The sequence below is a fragment of the Acinonyx jubatus genome, chromosome B3 (assembly GCF_027475565.1).
Source record: "Acinonyx jubatus isolate Ajub_Pintada_27869175 chromosome B3, VMU_Ajub_asm_v1.0, whole genome shotgun sequence".
Classification (NCBI taxonomy): Eukaryota; Metazoa; Chordata; class Mammalia; order Carnivora; family Felidae; genus Acinonyx; species Acinonyx jubatus.
Genome location: NC_069386.1, coordinates 2,905,846 through 2,927,390, shown reverse-complemented (window position 1 = coordinate 2,927,390; position 21,545 = coordinate 2,905,846). Strand labels below are relative to the sequence as shown.

Genomic DNA, 21,545 nt, shown 5'->3' with positions numbered 1-21,545 from the left:
CTCCTGTGTGTGTGAGGGCATCCTTCTGCTGGTGCTCTTGCCATTAGTTTGCATAGACCTTGTTTGGTAAGAGAAACGATAGGGCTTTTTGTTTTTCTGTTACCGTCTTCCTTGAAGTTTAGCGTTTTCCATGTTTAAGAACATTGTTCGGAAGAAGTTCGTGGAAGGACCTGCACACGCGGAGTGAATTTTCAGCTCCCGGTGTGGGCATCGTGTGCCCCCTGATGGCAGTGGGGGGAGGCGGCGGTCCCAGCGACTTGACCCCCAGCCGGTCTCGTCGTTTGTCGAGTCTCTGGTTCCCAGAGGAAGAGAACAGAGGTTGTTACTGACTGCAGATTATTGGCTGTTTAGTGCATATTTATAACTGCTTTCTGCCACTTTACTGCTAAGTAAACATCTTCTAGTAGAAACGAGACATGTTAATACAACACGTCGAGAATGAATATGTAGGCTGCCTGTTGAATATTGGGAAACTTAAGTACGTGTGTTCTTTTTTACAGGCGAAAGGAAAGAAACCTTTATTTGTACAGTTGATCCTGGAGAATATATGGAGTTTGTATGATGCGGTCTTGAAAAGGTAAGACTGCTATAGTGCTGGGTCTTTGGGCGCTGTGATTTGCCTCCCTTCCAGCGTGATGGGTGTCGCTTCACAGAGCTGGGCTGGACGGAGCAAGGGAATGGACCCTTCACAGATGGGCTGGTCCTGGGGTCCAAGGTAGAAGGGCATGTGGTGCAGGTAAAGGTGGTGGGAGGGACTGAGGAGCAGTCTGCTTCTGGAGGGCTGAGACGAGGATATAGACGAGATGGGTGGAGGGAAACACTGGACCTTTGTTTGTATAAACCCAGTTTGAGATGAAATCGTATTTGTAGTGGAAAGGGTATTTGACATCTAGGATCATTCACAGGGAACTTGGGAACCGACTTGCCTGATACAAGTAGAAAGAAGGTTTGCTTTAGTAAATTTTCATTCAGAGTTATCTGGAGTTGGAACTGTGACTTCCAGCACTCGTACATAAAACTGCCTCTCCAATCACCATAGGTCGCTAAGGGGATTGGGCTCGTGCTCCAAGGGGCTCTGAAGAGGGGGTCATTGGAAGGAACGGAGTAGAGATTGAGCCGTCCTCCACTGTGGCTGGAGCCCCTTCCGGGTGTGTCTAGTTTCTTGGAGGAGGAGTACGTTGGGAGGAAGCGTGTCTAGTTCTTTTTTTTATTAAAAAAAAAAAAAATTTTTTTAATGTTTATTTTTGAGAGAGACCGAGCACGAGCCAGGGAGGAGCAGAGAGAGAGGGAGACACAGAATCCAAAACAGGCTCCAGGCTCCAAGCTGTCCGCACAGAGCCCGATGCGGGGCTCGAACTCACAAACTGTGAGATCATGACCTGAGCCGAAGTCGGACGCTCAACCGACTGAGCCACCCAGGCGCCCCGGAAGTGTGCCTAGTTCTTGTGGAAGGAGTGTGTCTGGAGGAAGTGTGTCAGAATGTGGCATTCCTTTTCCTCTCTGCCCCTTGGTGTCTGTCTGTGACCTCCCTGTTTGTATGTTTCCTACAGGGACAAAGAAAAAATTGATAGGATCGTGACTTCTTTAGGATTGAAGATTGGAGCCCGGGAGGCACGACATTCTGATCCTAAAGTTCAGATCAATGCCATTTGCAGCCAGTGGCTGCCCATTTCCCATGCTGTGCTTGGTATCCTTTGTCCTGATGGTTTTTAATGAAGTGATAGTTTTGACAAAACAGGAAAAACATGTGACTGGCAAACAGGAAATCCTTTGGAAGTAACACATTTCAATCCAGAGTAAGTCTTCTGTGGGGCACCTGGGTGGCTCAGTCGGTTGAGCGTCCGACTTCGGCTCAGGTCATGATCTCGCAGTTTGTGAGTTTGAGTCCCGCGTCGGGCTCTGTGCTGACAGCTCAGAGCCTGGAGCCTGCTTTGGATTGTGTGTGTGTGTGTGTGTGTGTGTGTGTGTGTGTGTGTGTGTGTCTCTCTCTCTGCCCCTCCCCCACTCACGCGCTCGCTCTCTCTCTCTCTTCCCCTCCTCCACTCACGCTCTCTCTCTCCTTTGGAAATAAATAAACATTAAAAAAAATCAAAGTAAGTCTTCTGTGGTTATTTCGTATTCCACCACGAAACTGTATTTAATGCTTTTAAAATGAATATTCTGATGCTAATTTTTATTCTTACTAATACCAATTCAAATGAATGTTCTTTCAGGAAGATGTGTCTTTTTGTTTAGTAGACTGTGACAACAAAAAATTTTATTTTACTAACATTTATGTGTAACTAGATAGTTTAGATGTGTATGTCAGATCAGTGTTTCATTTTAGTGCCATATTTTGTTAGCATATTGGTATTTCTTGTTATATTACTGATTCAAGGAAGACTTGATTTGAGATACATTAGAGTAATTAAAACAATTTTTTTTACATTCATTTATTTTTGAGAGAGAGAGAGAGAGAGAGAGACAGAGCATGAGTGGGGGAGGGGCAGAGAGAGAGGGAGACACAGAATCCGAAAGAGGCTCCAGGCTCCGAGCTGTCAGCACAGAACCTGACGCGGGGTTTGAACCCATGAACCGTGAGATCACGACCTGAGCCGAAGTCAGAGGCTTAAACTGACTGAGCCACCCAGGTGTCCCAACTAAAGTAATTTTATAGGTAAACTATCTTCTTTTCATTGATCTGCATGTCCCAAGCAGCCCCCGGTGGGCTGTGGTACAGTGTCCCGGGCGTGAGCCAGCAGTGGCACCTCAGCCCGGAGCTGTGATGGACCTACACCTGCAGTGACACTGGCTCGGGGAGGGGAGTTTCTCGTGTCATAGCTGGTGGCTGATGTTGTTTCATGAAAGTTTGTAGAGACTGAAACTACGTGAAAAAATTTTAGGACAAGCTACTGAGCTCTCCTCACTTGTTCCGTGGGCTGTCAGTGTGTTAGGATGTCTGTCTTCAGAGTCCTTCCTGGGACGGGGTACCTGGTGGCTCAGCCGGTTAAGCGCCCGACTTCGGCTCAGGTCATGATCTCGCAGTTCGTGGGTTTGAGCCCCGTGTCAGGCCCTATACTGACAGCTCAGAGCCTGGAACCTGCTTTGGATTCTGTGTCTCCCTCTCTCTCTGCCCCTCACCCCCCCCCCCCCACCCCACTGGTGCTCTGTATCTCTCTCTCTCTCAAAAATAAATATACATTAAAAAAAATAAAAAAAAAAAAAATCATCCCTGGGCTTGAGAGAGTCCACGAACTCCCTGAACTTGTGTCTGTATTTTGAGACGTGACGCGCGATGTTTGACAGCTCGGGCGTTTTGTGTGTGGCTGTCCACTGCTACCTCAGGAGTCGGCGTGTACTGTGAGTCTGTGCCTGGGTGGAGGGCACTTGTTCACGACTGTGAGTCCTTAACCTCCAACTTCAGCGATGGTGTGTCAGAAACTTCCTAGCCCCCTGGACATTACGGCCGAGCGGGTGGAGAAGCTGATGTGCACGGGATCACAGACGTTTGACTCTCTTCCCCCAGAAACCCAGGCCCTGAAAGCAGGTGAGCCGAAGGTGGACGCGGCAGGGGCTTGGTTGAGCGTCCCAAGCCCAGGCTGCTCTAGACCAGTTAGCCCGGTGGCCGATTCCACGGACAGTTCCACAAAAGGCCCTGTTGCCAGTTTTCTTTTCCTGCCTAAGTCGGAGTTTTGCCACGGCCGTTTTGTCCTCGCTGGGCTGGGAGAACGGAGGCTCTGAGACGCCTCCCTTCTGCCCCGGTCTCGTCTCCCGATCTCCTGGTGACCCTGTCTCCCGGTCCCTGGACGAGCAACGGTGTGTCCCTGAGCTGCTCTGCCGCCACCATGGCTGGGTCCCTGGGGGCCGCGGAAGGGGTTCCACGGCCGGGCCTCTCTTTGGCCCCCACAAGAGGGGACCCGTCGGTCCCAGGCTCCGTCAGGCTCCATGACCGGCAGCTGCAAGGACTCGCGGCCTCCACTTTCCCTCCGATTAGATGTGCAGCCTCCAGCCCAGAACCACTCGGCTGCTGTTCTCGGGGCCCCTCCTGAGTGTCCTCGTCAAATCCTCTGACCGGATCCGTCACGAGTGTCTGACGACGTAGATCATTCCTCCCCCCAGGAGACACCGTCTTCTTGTGACTTCGGGCTTCCCCCTGCTTGTGCTTTTCTCCCTGTCTCTCTGGCCGCCCATCCTTCACGTCTTTCCCGGCTCCTCGCCCTGACTTTTCTGGGGTGGGACGCCCCAAGCAAGGCTCGGCCTTCAGACCCCATGCGTTCCCTCCCTGCATCCGGTCCCCTGGTGACCTCCTCCACCTCAGGGCTGTCCGCGACAGCACACTCACCGTTGCCACCCACCTGTGCGGCTGCAGCGCGCGTCTGGCCCCCCCCCCCCCCCCGCGCTCCCGTCGCGGCACCCCACTGCCCAACCCTCTCTGCTCCCGTCGCGGCACCCCTCTCTCCCGTCGCTCCCGTCGCGGCTCCCCACTGCCCACCCCCTCTCCGCTCCCATCGCGGTACCCCTCGCTCCCGTCGCAGCACCCCACCTCCCCCCCCTCCGCTTCCCTGCCCCAGGCGCGCCCCCCCCCCCCACCTCCCACGCGGGGCTTCCTCCCGCCGCCCGAAGCCTGCCTCCCCGAGTTCCGTCCCACGAGGTCCCTTCATTCGCCCGCCCACTCCCACACGTGGCCGTCATCCGGGCTCTGTGTGATTCCGCACCCTGCGTGGCCTTGCTCCGCAGTCTGTCCAGAGCGGGGCATTCGGCATTTCTGCGTCTGCCTCCCTGGGCCGCCGCACGGTGATCTCTCACCTGCTTGAGAGGACAGCTTTTCGCCCGGGGTCCCTGCTTCTGCCTTGGGTTCCCTTCGGTGTTGTCCCGGTGCGGCCTGGGCGATCCTGCTGCGGCGGGGGGCCAGACCCGCCACCCTGCTCCTCCCAGCTGTGCCCCGGTGCCCTAGGCGACACGCCTGGTGTGTGTTCACTTCTGACTTCCTGTGGTTTTGTTCTTGCTTGAAGTTTACTGTCGGCCTGTTTCACTGATGTGCACATTATTTTGGTGGGGTGATTTTCTTTCTTTCTTTTTTTTTTAATTAATCAGGGCACCCGGGTGACTCGGTTAAGTATCCCGGATGACACTTGATTATGGCTCAGGTCATGATCTCACAGTTTGTGGGTTTGACCCCACATTGGGTTCTGTGCTGACAGTGTGGAACCTGCTTGGTGTCTCCTCTCTCTCTCTCTCTCTCTCTCTCTCTCTCTCTCTCTCTCCCCCTCCCCCCCTCCCTCCCGCTTGTGCACCCCCCCCCCCGCTCATGCACCCTCTCTCAAAATAAATATAAGCATTAAAAAAATTAATCAGTGGTTTTATACCTCTAAGAGGTAAAGAAAGGTGTCAATACGTTGATAGGAAATTGTGTTAGATTGTGTAGATTTAGGGGAAATTAACACGTTATACTACTGAGTATTTCTAAGGGTTTTGTTACTGCTATGATAAGATAGTCCCTTCCGTTTTCTAACTTGTGTAAGTTGTGTGTATTTTATTAATGAGCTACCTTGTTGACTATTGACACATGGGAACATTCCTCAGTGTTCCCCCTTGCTCACTGGGTCTAGGGAAGAATTTGTGAGGCTTATGGTGTGGGGGGTGGGGGGGTGCTTTGCTGGCTTCAGCTCCGTGTAGGGTTGACGGGAAAAAGAGTGACATTTTCACTCCCTGTTTGTGTAGCTTTCCTGAAATGTGGGAGTGAAGACACTGCTCCCGTTATCATCTTTGTTTCCAAAATGTTTGCCGTTGATGCCAAGGCTTTGCCGCAGAACAAGCCCAGGTAAGGATGGGGGTGGGGCGGGGGGGGGGGGGGTCATGTTCCCAGGGTGGCCCAGAGGGGGTGTGGGCGGAGCGCGCCCCTGCTTTTCCTCCCCAGCCCCGGACTGCTGGTGAGCCTCCCCTGTGGAAACATACGGTGTGCACCCTGCGAGGTGAAATCAGCTCCGGGACCGTTGGTGTGCATTGATGTGAAGTCTGAAGGAGAATATAGTAACAGTCGTAGCCACGGGTAATTTTTAGGGAGCATCCGGCAAGTTCTCCAAGCCTGGCTGGCGACCTCAGTGGAGATTTATAAGCGCGTGAGCATCTCTGCTGATCTGCGTGGAGGTGGGGCGTTGGCGCCTCCGGAGATGGATGATTTTGCACGGTCCCCGAGTCTTGGAGAATCTGTTCTACAGCATCCGGGTTTTTCCTTCCCGGCCCCGCTCCCTCCCCCTGTAGTTCAGATCCTCCTCCGTTCTTGGGGGGATTACTGGCGCCTCCCGGCCGGCTCCCCTGCCCCGGGCTCCATCGTGTGATGTCGGGGTCTGGAACGAAAACTTGACGTGGGTGCCTGGAGCCCCTCTTGTGTAGTACCCGCATCTCCTCTGGCCATTCTTTGTAGGCATTTTTCCAGTAACCCGAGAGAAGTACCATGAACATGACGTCTTAAGAACGTCCAGTACACCGGGGAGCATCTTAAGTCTGGTTCTTGTGTGTTATAAATAACGACGCTCCCCTCACTGACTGCACCCACCGAGCTCTCACAGTACTCGCGCCCCACCGCTGACGGGCCGTGTGGACCTGACAGCAGTCCTCCCGTGGGAGAAGTTAGTGTTTCTCTTGTACCTGCAAGAGAAGCCAGGCGCCTTAAGAAGACTGAGTTCCGCGCTCAAGGTCACAGAGCTGGAAGGAGGCCACAACAGTGTCTGAGTCCAGGTGTGTCCGCTTTAAAGGCGACAGCCTTTCACTCCCTGGGTGGAGTCTGGCCTGACTCATCCACTGTGGCTTTTCTTTCTTTTCTTTTCAAGCACTTACACTTAAAAAAAAAATTTGTTTTCATGTTTATTTATATGTGAGAGAGAGAGAGCATGCGAGCAGGGGAGGGGCAGAGAGGGAGAAACAGAGGCAGAATCCGAAGCAGGCTCCGGGCTCCGAGCTGTCAGCACAGAGCCCTACACGGGGCTTAAGCACACGAACCGAGAGATCGTGACCTGAGCCGAAGTCGGACCCTTAACTGACTGAGCCACGCAGGTGCCCCTCAAGCACTTACATTTGAGTATGTTCTTCGTTTAACTTTGAAAATGCTGCTGTAGTCAAATATTGAGCCAAAAGCAGCGGCGAGTAGTGAGCTGTGACTCTCCCCCCTCCGCGCGCTGTCTGCACGGGACCCCGGCAGTGAGTGCTGTCCCCTGGCCCCGTGGGAGGTCAGGCAGGGGCCGCCCCAGGATGGTGCCCCTCAGCCTCGCTTTGGGATTTGCGTGTCTTCAGCCTCTTCTGCTTCCTTCCAGCAAAGAGTTTGTCAGGAGAGAAAAAGCCATTCTGAGGACAGTTGACCTTAAATTCAGTGATCTGGTGACCCTTTTCCTATGGACTACGGTAAATTGGCAGGACTTCATTTGTCACACATGTGACGTGTCTGTGCTTGACGGTGGCCTGGGTGAGAGGCCAGGACGGTGGTTCAGTTGTCACGAGCAGACGCTGGCTTTGAGAGCCACACAACGTGTCAGCCAGCTGCGCATCCCCACACGAGAAGGCGTCCTCGCGGAGCAGAAACTGCATGGTCCTTGCGGTCTAAAACCATAGTAATGTCTCCTGGCTCCAGTCTTGGTTCTTGGTCCCCTTCGCCATGGAATGTTACCTTCCGGCTGTCCTCATAACCTTTGCAGTGAGAACTTCTAGAATCTTCTCTCGAGCCGTCTTCCTTCCGTTGCAGCTTTCACATCCGTCTAGCGCGGATCATGCCCCACGGCCCCGGCACCGCACCACGCGCCCCGAATGTACTGAGCCGCTCCGGGCTCCCTCTTCTGAGTCCTTGCCTGCGTTCCAGGTCCTCCGCAGTCGGGCCGCACACCGCCGCGCCTTCTGTCCAGCCGGCCCCACGTTTGTTCTTTGGCAGCGCTGGCTCTCTCATACCGTTACGTCACTCTTCTGAGATACCTGGGAGCGGATGCGTGGATGCGTGTTTTTACCTCTCCTTCCTGCCAGCGCCCTTCCTCCTCCCCCGGAAAGATGTCCCTGGGAGACCGAAGCCCCCAGCTGCACCTTCCTTAGTCGCTGTTCTCCTTTGTCCTGCAAGTCTCTCTCTGTAGCAGAGAGCACTTTGCTCTGCCGAAGTTTGAGAAACCTGTGTAAACTTCTGTCCGCCATCTGATTCTTACCAGGGTGGTGCTTCAGGGCCAGTTTCTTACAATTCTTCCCAGTGGCGTTGGGTTTGACCTCCAAAACATCATAGTAAGTGGTTTCTTCCACCATTTCGTGCAGCCGGTGAGCAGGCCCAGGCCAGAGTGGGGAGCGGGAAGGAGCGCGTTGCTGGGCACAGTCCTTGGCTTCTCCCTGAGTGTTCTGGAAAGTTCCGCCTAGTGTGGCTTTTCACCCTTCACTCCTAAATCTAAGCCGGCAGCCATCCAGCTTCCCTGCCCTTTTCCCTCTTAGATTCTGGGACTTTGTTTTTGCTGTTCCCAGCCATAGTCTATCACAAGTTCTTACTAACACGTACGTGGTCTACATGTGTGCTCAGGAACACTTTACTGGGAATTTTTTATGCCATTCTTCTCCCCCTGAATGTCTGCATCTGTTGCTTTTGCCTCCTTCTTGAGAAGCAGCTCTTTCTGTAACAAGATGCTGTCTTCAAACAGAAGTCACTCTTTTCTTTTTTAAAAAAAAATATTCATTTTTTGAGAGAGACAGAGTATGAGTGCAGATGAGGCAGAGAGAGAGGGAGACCCAGAATCTGAAACAGGTTCTAGGCTCTGAACTGTCAGCACAGAGCCCGATGCGGGGCTTGAACCCACAAACTGTGAGATCATGACCTGAGCCGAAGTCGGACACTTAACCGACTGAGCCACCCAGGTGCCCCCAGAAGCCACTCTTCTGGGTTTGTCGCTTCACATCCTCTCAGCTGCCTCTGTCCCAGCTGCAGCGGCTTTCCAGCCTGTTCTCGGACATCCCAGCCCCCTCTTGACCAGGGTCACAGAGGCCAGAGCAGGAGCATTCTGCTTGGAATCTGGAGGGTGGATGAATTTGTGTTTCTGCCTCTTCCCTTCCCTGCCCCCCCACCAGTTCACCTGCCCAACCTTTGGGTCAACGTGCTCACCTCCGCTCTCTTCCATCTCATGTTAGTAACTGCTGTCCCTTCAGGAAGAGTCAGCCACAGTTAGTCAACTACAGCCTGAATAACTCATCGCCCACGGCTGTTCCTTGGCTGGTAGAACTCCGCTTTCTTGCGTATAAATTCCTCTTTGTTCTCAACAAACGCTGGATACGCAGTGGGTGCTGGGTGTAGTCCTTGCTGATTTCTGTCTGGCTGTCTGCTGTTTCCCTGCACACCGGTCCCGGCCCACGGCAGTGCCGGGCACGGAGCAGGTGTTCCCTGGACGGGCGGATATGTGCGCAGATGGGAGCAAGCGTCCATACGTTTGGCGCTAACTTGATAAATATAAATGCTAATGCTCCCCGACCGTGTCGTGAATTGAGGTAGAATGAGGATGTAACTTACGTGAATGGATGTTTCTTTTGACCTAAAGCTCACATCATCTGCTTAATGTGATGATGATTTTATCCTCTTTAATTCCTTCTGAAGGGGAGACATCCTGGGGATAACGAGCACAGGGTTTGGAGTCCGAGCTGGATTTGAATTTCGGCTCCTCCCTCTATTTTCTGTGTGACTTTGGGTCAGGTTAAATTTCCTGAGCCTCTGCTGTATCAGCTGTAAACTGGAGATGATGGTGTCTGTTTCATTTAGTTGTTGTAATAAATATGTACTGTCGTACATGTAAGGAGATTAAGACAAGGTCGAGATTCTGGTGATAAGCCCGTTGAAACAGAGTGTGTCTCTTCACCTGCAAACAGGTGTCTCATATTTTCTTCCTCCCTGTTCTAACGATAACGTTATATTTTGCATTTCTTTTTTAACTCAGATACTCTTGTAAGAGGTTTTAGCAAAAGTCTTGAAACACAGTAAGTCATCCTGGGGCTGACTGAAGAAACAGCTGGAGGCTTTGGCTTGCAGCAGAGCAGGGGGAGAGGGGCCCGAGTGCAGGCCGCCGAAAGGAAAGGGGGAGCGGATTTGTTGGATGTCGCTCCGGAGCACAGGACTGCAGCCGTGGCTAGAAGTTGTAAGGAAGGAGAGTCCATCCTTTCCTTGAACAGGCTTCTCACACGTGGAGCTCCCGGGAAAGAGAGGCTGGTCTCTTGCAGGGGAAGCAGGCCTCCAGCACCAGGAGTTCTGGCTGCCTCGTGACCCCTGATCACGCCGCTCTCGGCCGCTCATGTTTTTGTGACCTGTGACACAGCCCCACAGGGACATGGGTCTGACTGCAAGGGGACAGCTCCTGGAACCAGACTCATCCATTTTGAGGGGTAGGTGCAAAGGGAGGTAGGACTAGTGCCCAGTCCTGGTGGGAGACCTTGTCTAGCAGGTGGGAGTCTTTCTACACAGCACTGGACAGTCAGTGATGTAAGCGGTCCCCTCCCGGACTGGCCCGCAGCGGGGATGTAGGCGGTCCTCTTCGGGGCTGGCTCACATGAAGTAAGAAGGAGGAAGAAGTTTTAGGCCCCTGGTATAGGAGCTCCGAGAGTATGTGGCCATGTGGAATGCACATGAACGGTGCACTTTCAGAACGGATGTCTGAACGGGTTCCAGAGCTTAGGGGAGCGGAGGGGAGAGTGGCATGGCAGCGTGGGGATGAGACCACCTGTCAGGTGTCAGGACAGCGGTCAGGGAGAAAAGCAGAAATCATGGGGAGGAACAGCAGGAGGGAGGCGTAGAGGGACAGGACCACACAGAGTAGGCCAGCTTCCAGAGCTGGAGTGTCCAGTTAGGACCAGAGCACCGGCCCGAGAGTCTGGACGCTCAGTCCCGGAGTCCGGGGCTAAGACACTGTAGTCCCGCCGGCCTCAGGGAGGCGGTTGGTCTTGCCTTGTGCCGGGGCTGAGGGTGCAGGCGGGTCTGCGCAGGCCCACACGCGGGTGAGGAGCCTCGTTCTGGGAATCCGTGCACCTGCTTGGCTTCTGCCTTCCAAACTGAAGCTCCCCAACAGTGCGCGTTTTTATTCAACTTAGCGCTCCCTTTTCTAAGACCCTCTCTGTGGCCTGATGGACATGAACGTAACTCTTTAGGAAAACAGCTCGTTCCCCTTCCCCCAACCAAGACTAACCCCCAACAGACAGATAGCCACACACCGCCTTTTCTGTGCTGGTACTTGTGTCTAACGCAACGGCTGATAATCACAATTTGACCTTTTAGTCCAGCTGAATTTCCAGCGTTCAGCCTGACCTTAAACCCTTCCTCTTGGACCCAGGTTCTTTGTGAACATGTATTCTTTTTTTATATATATTAAATATAATTTATTGTCAAATTGGTTTCCATACAGCACCTAGTGCTCATCCCAACAAGTGCCCTCTCCCTGCCCATCACCCACTTTCACCTCTCCCTCACCCCCTGTCTACCCTTAGTATGTTCTCAGTCCTTAGGGGTCTCTTAGGGTTTGCTTCCCTCCCTCTCTGTAACTTTTTTCCCCCCCCTCCCCTCCCCCCCGGTCTTCTGTTGAGTTTCTCAAAATCTACATATGAATGAAAACATGTGGTATCAGTCTTCCTCTGCCTGACTTATTTCACTCAGCAGAATACCCTCCAGTTCCATCCACGTTGCTACAAATGGCAGGATTTCATTCTTTCTCATTGCCAAGTAGTATTCCATTGTATATGTAAACCACATCTTTATCCATTCGTCAGTTGATGGACATTTAGGCTCTTTCCATAATTTGGCTATTGTTGAAAGTGCTGCTCTAAACATTGGGGTACAAGTGCCCTTGTGCATCAGCACTCCTGTATCCCTTGGGTAAATTCCTAGCAGTGCTATTGCTGGGTCATAGGGTAGGTCTATTTTAAAAGTTTTGAGGAACCTCCACACTCGTGAACATATATTCTTAGGCATTTGTGGGGAAAACCTCAATTTTTTAAAAAAAATATTTATTTTTGAGAGAGAGAGAGTGCATGAGTTGGGGAGGGGCAGAGAGAGAGGGAGACAGAGGATTCAAAGCAGGCACTGCACCAGTAGCATAGAACCCGATGTGGGTCTTGAACTCATGAACTGCGAGATCATGACCTGAGCCAAAGTCAGAAGCTCGACCGACTGAGCCACCTAGGTGCCCCCACACCTCCATTTTTTGCCAAGGCCTTATGCTTGCTTCTCAGCAGGGGTGTTCTGAGCCCTGGTATCTCACTCGTTTCCAGCCTGTCCTCGTTGTTTGCCTCATAGAAAAAGGTGGGCATCAGGGTCAGGCTCCGTGCCGTGGCGTGTGGCTGTGTGTGGGGCCGTGGACTCTTGTGTGTCTGTTCGTAAGCTCAGAGTAGCTCACGCGGCATTGTAGAGAAGACATCGCTACTGCGGTGGGGAGAGCTCGCAGAGACCGTGCTTGGAAGGGGCTTGGGACCCGTCGCCGTCTTATCCGGCCCCGCTGACCGTTGCCCTTTCCCTGCGTGAGCGGACCCAGAGGTGCTGATGTTGCCAGGTGTTAACCTGTCTGTGACCTCCTGTAGACCTCTCACGCAAGAAGAAATTGCGCAGCGGCGTGAGCGTGCAAGACAGAGGCATGCAGAGAAGCTCGCAGCGACGCAGGGGCCGGCGTCCGTGGAGCCCCCGGAAGACGGCGGTGTCCCAGAAACAAGTCCAAAGGGAGAAGAGACAAAAGGTACAGCTGTCCCTAAATAGGTTTGGTGCGAAATAGTTGTTTTAACTTATGACGCTCATCCCCTGACTCTGGAGCTTGGCTTTAACTGTAGCTTTAATCAGTGTTCTGTCATTCTTGGTGCTTCTTTCCTGAAACTGGGCCACATGTCTCTTATTCACCATCTGCTCTGTGTTTTTAGGCATCTCCTGGACTGGAGGGAGCACTCGTGGCATTCATTGTCCTCTCGTTTCTGGCAGGTGATGAGCACCAGGTGGAGGGTAAGACCCTTAAACCTCAGCCCGAAGAAGGAAGCAACCACGAATCTTTCGTTGCTTTTGCTCGAGTGTTCAGTGGTGTGGCTCGAAGAGGAAAGAAAATGTTTGTCTTGGGACCCAAATACAGCCCCGTTGAGTTTTTGCGGCGGGTAAGAATTAGAAATAAAATGTCACTGTAAATGTTTTTTGTTTTAAGTTTATTTATTTTGAGAGAGAGGGTGTGTGAGCAAGAGGGGCAGAGAGAGAGGGAGTGTGAGGAGCCCCATGCGAGGCTCGAACTCACGAACCGTGAGATCGTGACCTGAGATGAAATCAAGTCAGGCACTTAACCGACTGAGCCACCCTCGCGCCCTCAAGACATTAGTATATTATTTCACGGTTCTTAAATGTTTCCATTATCGGTTGAGATTACCTGATTGGTAGGTTTATTTTGTCTCTAGAAAGGCACGTTCAGATGAATCCATATATCTCCTCTTAGTATTGCTTTGGTAACATTTGGTAAATCTGTCTCAGTGGCATTTGGAAAACTGAACCAGTATGTGAACTCAGTTTTCAGGCCTTATTTAACTGTGAGTCTTTCCAAGGCCAGAGGAAAGGGCTGGTTAAGAACAGCTGTCATGCGGGGGCCACGGCAGCGGCAGGACTTCATGAAATACGGAGATCCAAAAACGAGGGGGTTCAGGCCAAGGGGAGGGGCAGTGAGCAGGTGACAGGCCGCGGTCACGGTCACGGCACGGCCGGTGGAGCCCAGAAATTGATCAGGAAGGTCTGTAAGCAGGTGAACAGCCAGCATCCAGTTACGTACACCTGAGCCGAAGGGCAGAAAACCCCAACAGGCTTGAGCGACCTCAGGTCACTTTTGGACGTAAGCAGAGCGTATACATCGTAGTTAAATCGTGAAGGTCGCAGGATGATGAGGATGCCAGAGGTGCAGGCGGTGAGTCAGGATCAGCAAGAAGCCGCGAGAGCTTGTGAGAGTCGCTGCCTCACGAGCAGAAGAGCGCACGGTCCTCTCCTTGCGGGGAGAGCAGGGAAGCTGCGGACTCGGCCGCGGCAGAGACAGAGGGGCAGGGGGAGGGTCTGCCGTCAACTTGCCTTGCCTAGAGTGCTCTGTTCCGTCAGTTTTAGCTGTTTAATCCCTGGCGATGACTCTGCTGAGCGGCCCTTGGCGGGCTGTGGCATGTCGTGCTTTGGCGAGAGGGAGCGCGGCAGCGGGCGTGGGGACGGGGGGCTCGTGTGTTCACAAACCCGCTTACGCTTGTTGACACGCTGCTTTAGACGTAGTTGATGGTTTGTTACTCACCAGTAAGTCTCGAGTGGTGGCCCGTCTTCTTCCTTCTTTGTTCTCTGTACCGTCAAGGTGAGGAAGAAACTGTTGTTACTTGGCGTGGCACAGAGTTAGTGGGCTTTACGAAGTCCACGAGCCCTCCAGTTTATCTTCTCTGTGGAGCGCAGCTCTGCTCTCGAGGGGCTGGCGGCTGAAATCCACTCGTCCTGTGCCACCACCCGAGGGGCAGTGACGGAACGAGTTGACCGTACGGAGGACTCCGAACTCCGGTAGCCAGAGCCCCGGAAGGTCTCCTTCCCACCTGCTTTTCTAAACTGTCACGGGTATCGCACACCCGGAGATAGAGCTCACGGGGACTTGGGGTCCTGTCCGCCGGGTAGCCTGCGTGTTACAGACTACCGCGGATGGAGCAAATCCACGGTCTCCGTGTTTCTGTGGAGCGGGAGTCCACGCCGGAGTGTAGACCAGACTGTGTCCTCCGGAGGCTCAACCGGGAAGGGGTCTGCCCCCGGGGTGGCTCGGGTTGCTGGCCGAGTTGCATCCCGGTACCTGGAGGGCTGAGGGCTCCACGTTCTTTCTGGCCTAGAAGCCGCCTGCGGTTTCCCGTCATTTGGCCTGTCCCGGCTTGGCGGTGCCCCTTCCAGCTGGCGAGGAGAGTCTAGGCTGAATTTATCAGCAAGACGGTCTCGTGTGATGTTACGCAAGCATGAGAGTGACATCCGCCGCCTTTGCCGAACGCTGTTGGTGAGGAGTGAGCCACCGGCCCCGGTCACGCCCAGGGGAGGGGGTTGCGTGAAGGCGTGAACACCAGGCGGCAGGAGTCATGGGGAGACCACCGTCAGTCTGTCTGCTACTCTTTTGCCTTTTTTTTTTTTGTGTGTGTGTGTGGTTTTACGACCTGTATATGCACTGAGAAAAATCTCTTCTTTTTGAACCTTGTATGGATGGAATCTTACTGTCGGTATTCTTCTACAGCTCAGTTTTTTTTCACCTAACGTTGTGAGGTGGATCTAAGTCGACACCTGTTCCTGTACTTCGTTCATTGTTCGTTGCCGCGTGGTATTCCGTCGTGTAGAGAAACGTTTTATGGTTCCATTTTCCAGTTACTGTGTATTTGGGCTGCATTCATTTTTGGCTCACCTAAACAATGCTACCTGGAATAGTTTTGTACAGATTTCCTTAGGCACATTTGCGAGAAGTTCTCGGGAATACACCCTTAGAGGGATCCTCTGGGTAACAGGATCTGTACATCTCCAGCTACCTGGTTAATTCCAGATCGTCCTCCAGAGGAGCGTCCCGTGTGTCACCAGCTCCATTTCCACATCGTCCCCAAAATGTGCTGTTGTCAGGGTCTTAATTTTTGCCAGTCAGATGTAGATGACCTGGTCAGTTCAAGTGGTTTTAATTCACATTTTCTTCATTACCCTTTTAATATGTTTATTGGTCATTCGTGCCTTTTCCTGTGGAGATATCTTTGGGTCATTTGCATATTTTTCACTCGTGCTGGATATATTTTTAATACTGGTTTTTAGATGTTCTTTGTAGAAGCTGGATGCTAATTTCTTGTCAGTCCTAAGTTTTGCAGATTTCTTCTCCAGCTCAGTACTTGTTACACATTCTGTTAGTACATTTTAATGTAAAGAAGTTCTTAGTTTTAACGTGGTGGAATTTACCAGTCTTTTCCATTATGAGTTTTGGTTTTTGTATCTTGTTTGAGAAAATTAAAATTATGACCACACGGAAGCCCAGATTTTTGCCTGTGTTTCCTTCTAAGGTTTAATGTTTTGCCTTCCACGTTTAAATGTTTGGTTCAGTATTTATATATTCTATGAGGAAGGGATCCAGTTTTGTTTTTGTCCCCATACAAACACCAGTTGTCCTAATACGATTCATGAATGTCCATCTCGACCCACCGCTCTGCCATCTGTCCTAAGTCGCGTTTCGTTGCGCCTTGGTCTGTTTCTGGACGAACAGACTTCATTTTTTCTGTTTGTGTGTCACCGTGTCTGTTGAGTGCTGACTTCACTTCTAAATGTTTTGATATATCAAAGGCTGTGCCCTCTACCGTGTCTGTCTTTGTGAGTGCCTTGCTTATTGCTAACTCTTTACTCTTCCATATAAAGTTGATGGTCGGCTTGACAGGTTCCATGAAAAGCTCCTTTGAGAGACCGATTGCTTTAAATCGGTACATGTGTTTGGTACGAGTCAACCGTTTGTAATATAGAATCTATCTGTGAATCTATCAGGCATACCTACCTGTTTATTTAGGTTATTTTAAATGTTTTTCACTAAAGTTTTACAATTTTATCCATAAAGATACTTAATCACTTTGTTAGACTTCTTCCCAGCTGTCTTATATTTTGTTCCCATTCTAAAAGTTACTGTTTAAAAAAATGTATTTTTTCTCTTGCTGACGTAGGGACAGCTAACTTTCGTATAATGATCTTATGTCTAGCCACCTTGCTCACAGTGTCTTACTAATTATCATTTATCTGTAGCTGGTTCTAACTGGATGATTATGTTATCTATAGATAATTTTTTTTTTGTCTTCCAATTTAATCCTTTTTAAAATTTCTTTCCAATTTGTCTTTAGAGCTATCCTGCAGAGCTGTCATTGAATCAGAACATGTACGTTTAAACATAGCATGCGCCCGAAAGGCCCACATTTTCATGGGGTTTCCAAGTTCACCTTAACGCAATAGCTTCTCCCTCCTCTGAGTGTCTGTGAATTTACTTGCCTGTAGTGCTTTTTTGTCACTCACTCTGTTTGTGATGTTACTTATCTTTGTATATGCTGTAACTTAACATTTTTTCTTTTCATAGACAGCAGTAGCACGGTGCCTTGGGCCTGTGGGTACCAAAGGTTAGCTGGTTGATTTAAAGGCCTTTAGGGTACTTGGATTTATATGGAGGTCGCTGAATGATACTGTCTTGAATACTGAATAATTCTTGACAAAACTTAAGATCAAATATGATATGAGGTGAGCACATAAATCTGTTATCCCTGCAGCATATCCCTGCGGTAACTTGCTCCGTCTTCTCATCAGTGTCCCCAGTATTCACGGCCTTCCAGATTAACAGCATAGCATGTAATAGCCATGTTCGGCCATTTTTGTGGCGTTTTATCACTGGCTGCTCTCCCGCTTGGTCATTTCCTTGTGTAACTCAGTACCAGCACCTGCTCTTGCCGAGTGCTTGCAGGGCATTATGATGAGATTAAAACAATTAAAACAATTTTTTTAATGTTTATTTTATTTTTGAGAGACAGAGAGAGACAGAGCACGAGCCAGGGAGGGGCAGAGAGAGAGGGAGACACAGAACCCGAAGCAGGCTCCAGGCTCTGAGCCGTCCGCACAGAGCCCGACGCGGGGCTCGAACCCACAGGCCGTGAGACCGTGACTTGAGCCGAAGTCGGACGCTCAACCGACTGAGCCACCCAGGTGCCCTTAGATTAAACAATTTTAAGTGGTAAAAAGTGTGGAAGTAATAGCACAGTGGTACCAGGACTGGTGTGTGGCACGGTTCCCGTAAATACTGGCCAGGGGCTGTGGGGATTTTTGGTTTTTGGCTAATATGGCGGTACTAGGTCACAGAATTTATATTACTTAGTCGTAAACCTGATGACTGTGTCCCTTTCTTGACAGTTTTTAAATACTTGAGAAATTTAGATTTTTTCATAAAGCGTGGCATACTTTCTATCACTTCAGATTTCCGGGCTTCAGGTTGACGTGACGTGACCGCACCATCTCCCCTGTGGATCAACGTAACCTTATCGGCACAAACTACGTTTCTATTTGACGTCTCCTAACTTCTCTCCAATCGTTTCTCTTTGGCCAGGTGCCGTCAGGCTTCTCCACCCCACTGGACGACCTCCCCCCGGTCCCCCACATGGCGTGCTGCACTCTGGAAAACCTGTATCTCCTGATGGGGAGGGAGCTGGAAGGCCTAGTGGAGGTGCCTCCAGGAAACGTGCTAGGTAAGGCGGCGCTGCGGGCCCGTCGCGAGCCTCGTCTACACTCCATTCTGAGAGGTCGCCCTGCCCTACCTGCCGCACAGACTTGTGAAATTTTGAAGGAAATGGCTTTGATCTCTTTTTCACTTTGATTATTTTTTTCTGGCGTCCTGAGCCTTTAAGTTTGTGCGTTTGAGCAGTTAGCATGTGGATCCGTAACTTGCTGTGGGTTCTGGAAGTTCTGTTTTTAAAAGTACTGCCTAAGTAATTGGTGAATGCCCTGTGTTTTTTTTGTTTTTTCGTTTTTTTTGTTTTTTTTTTAACGTTTATTTATTTTTGAGACAGAGAGAGACAGAGCATGAACGGGGGAGGGACAGAGAGAGAGGGAGACACAGAATCGAAAACAGGCTCCAGGCTCCGAGCCATCAGCCCAGAGCCTGACGCGGGGCTCGAACTCACAGACCGCGAGATCGTGACCTGAGCTGAAGTCGGATGCCTAACTGACTGAGCCACTCAGGCGCCCCGTGAATGCCCTGTTTTAAGCTGGGGCTCCATTTGGTTGGGAGCAAGAAGGGGGATTCCTGCTCACTTAAAAGTCAGTCTGGATGAGTGAGACACTTCTGGTTCTCAGTTATTGGAAACTATTCTGATGTAAAGTTCTATTTAACTCATTTCCTCTGTTCCAGTATTTTTTATCCATTAAATGTTGCTTTACTAATAGTAGTTATCAGGGCAGCTGGGTGGCTTAGTCGGTTAAGCATCTGACTCTTGATTATGGCTTGGGTCACGAGCTCACGGTTTGTGAGATCAAGCCCCGTGTCAGGCTCTATGCTGACAGCACGGAGCCTGCTTGGAATTCTCTTTCTGCCCTTCCCCCACTCATGTGCGCGCGCGCTCGCTCTCTCTCTCTCTCTCTCTCTCTCTCCCTCCCCCTCCCTCCCTCTCACACACACATACACACACAAAATAAATAACCTTTAAAAAAAAAGAGAGAGAGAAAGAGGGGTTCCTGGGGGGCTCAGTCAGTTAAGCGTCTGACTCTTGATCTCAGCTCAAGTCATGATTTCCTGGTTCATGAGATTGAGCCCCACGTTGGGCTCTGCACTGACAGCACATAGCCTGCTTTGGATTCTCTTTCTCCCTCTCTGTCTCTGCCCTTCCCATGCACACGTGCACACGTGCTCACTCTCTCTCAAAAATAAATTAACTTAAAAAAAAAAAAAAAACTAATAGCGTTTATCTGTTGATATCCATAAATACTGTTTGTCAACCCTGCAGTGTTTCTTACATACTTGGCTTCGGCTTCTGTGGGCAGAATTCACGTTCTGAGGCCCTTCGTGAACCCTGAAGTCTCGGATTGAGGGATTTTCCTCGGAGCTTCACGGGACCTGAGTGTGCTGTGAAATGCTCTACGTCCTGTACTGCTGCTTTCTGAGCCCGTAGGGTGCTTGTCGGCCATAAAGCTGTGTACTGGGTGATTGCTCGGCTGGGAATTCTCTTTATGTTTTAGAGAAATGGTCTAGACTGCGGGTCCACAACAGCTAATGATTGATCTGGATTTTGTGAACTTGAGACCAAGAAACTTGCCTGAGCATTTTGCCACTCCTTCACAGAGACCCATTTTTCTCTTTATGCTTGAATTCTTTTCTTGTGGAGGGGCATGAAATTAGTGGAATTCCTAGCTTCTCATCAAGTGTTCCCCATTCTCTTCCAACCCTTTGGAAAATGCCAGCGGACCTTGACGGTTGGTATGTTTGTGAGCTGCCGTCACCAGCAAAGTACCGTATCGGGAAGGACATGGGAAGAAGAATGAATAATACTCTGTCTTTGTTTATTTTTTATTTTTTACTTTTTTCAACGTTTTTATTTATTTTTGGGGACAGAGAGAGACAGAGCATGAACGGGGGAGGGGCAGAGAGAGAGGAAGACACAGAATCGGAAGCAGGCTCCAGGCTCTGAGCCATCAGCCCAGAGCCTGACGCGGGGCTCGAACTCCCGGACCGCGAGATCGTGACCTGGCTGAAGTCGGACGCTTAACCGACTGCGCCACCCAGGCGCCCCTCTGTCTTTGTTTATAAGCCTTCCTTGGGATGGCCGTGTTGCTCAAATTCAGCCCATTTTGTTTCTTCAGTGAAAGGTAAGGCGGAAGATCTTGGACCTAACGCTCAAGGGCAAGAGAAGGGATTTGGAGAGCGAATGGTATTTGCCATGTCTCCTCCCGTTAAGGCCCGGCATTTGTAGTCTTTGCCTGGTCAAGGTTGGGAACTTGATGGGCAGTCGTTCTCTCTTCTGGATTTCCATCTGCCGTCCGGGACTGAGGTTCTGCAGCTGATAAGGAGGGACGCCATCTCTCTCTCATCTGCTTCTCCAGGCAGCCCTCCCCTGCCATCTGCGGCAGGAGACCTACTGTGAGCTAGAACTTTCTTCCTCTTGGAGAAGAGACATGTGCCCCCTTCCCTTCGCCTGATATTTCAGAATAATTGCGAGGTGATGGTGAAGGTGCGTAAACATTTGCTCACCAGATGTAGCGATCTGGAAATAACACAGATGGACGCACCACTTTGGGTCAAAACGCGTGGAGGGAGAAGCCGGATTAATTTTGCCGAAGAGCTAAGCTTGTGCGTAGCTGCAGGTAACCGAAACCCAAACGCACGCTTGTGACGAATTTCACTCACCAGGAAGCCTGAGGACAGACAGTCCGGGGCTGGGGTGACGGCTCTCCTGTGTCCTCAGCGAGCCAGGTTCCTTCTGTGGGCCTGTTTGCAATCCTAGATTGCGCCCCCAGGGAACCAAGGTGGCTCTAGCATCTCCAGGAATCACAGCCACGTTCCTGGCAGGAAGAGGACACTAGGGCCAAAGGCCTTCTCACAGCGCTGTTGTCATTTGGGAAGAGATGCCCGCTTAGCGACTTCTCTGTAGTCTCATTTTTTGTGGCTTTTGTCACGTGGCCGCCCCTAGCCGCAGTAGGAGCAAGTTGCTGAGTATCTTACTCTGACAGCCTCCGCAGTTAAGACAAGGAGTTTGGCTTCTGAGTGGCTTTTGACCAGCCGGTCCACACGGCCGCCCACGCTTTCCTCCCACGCTTGTCTAGCGCTGCCTGCGGCCCCTCTGTCAGGATTCTGTTTCTTTGCATTCAGGAGGGCCGTGCACCAGAAGGGTTATGAATGTGGCATTGAAGGAGCTGGAATCCAGCCAGCCACTCTGACTTGCCTTTTGAATGGAAACTAAAATAATTGTTTTCCTTTTATTAATCCAAATCTGACTGAGCCCCGTGCAGGACTAGAAAACACGAGGATACAAAAATTCTGGTCATGGTTTTGCTGGTTATTAGCCTTAGTTATATGGCCGCAGGCCAGTTG

At 51.0% G+C, this 21,545-nt stretch overlaps 1 protein-coding gene across 2 annotated transcripts in view; it reads left to right on the top strand.

Moving 5' to 3' along the window:
* EFL1 (elongation factor like GTPase 1) overlaps nt 1-21,545 on the top strand; it is a 121,907-nt gene that overhangs the window by 29,202 nt on the left and 71,160 nt on the right. For both annotated transcript variants that reach the window (XM_027068225.2, XM_027068224.2), the window contains 7 exons: nt 501-577; nt 1,551-1,687; nt 3,404-3,526; nt 5,701-5,800; nt 12,541-12,692; nt 12,929-13,095; nt 18,072-18,210. In XM_027068225.2, coding sequence (XP_026924026.1) covers nt 501-577; nt 1,551-1,687; nt 3,404-3,526; nt 5,701-5,800; nt 12,541-12,692; nt 12,929-13,095; nt 18,072-18,210 — 895 coding nt within the window. The remainder of the gene's footprint in view (nt 1-500; nt 578-1,550; nt 1,688-3,403; nt 3,527-5,700; nt 5,801-12,540; nt 12,693-12,928; nt 13,096-18,071; nt 18,211-21,545) is intronic.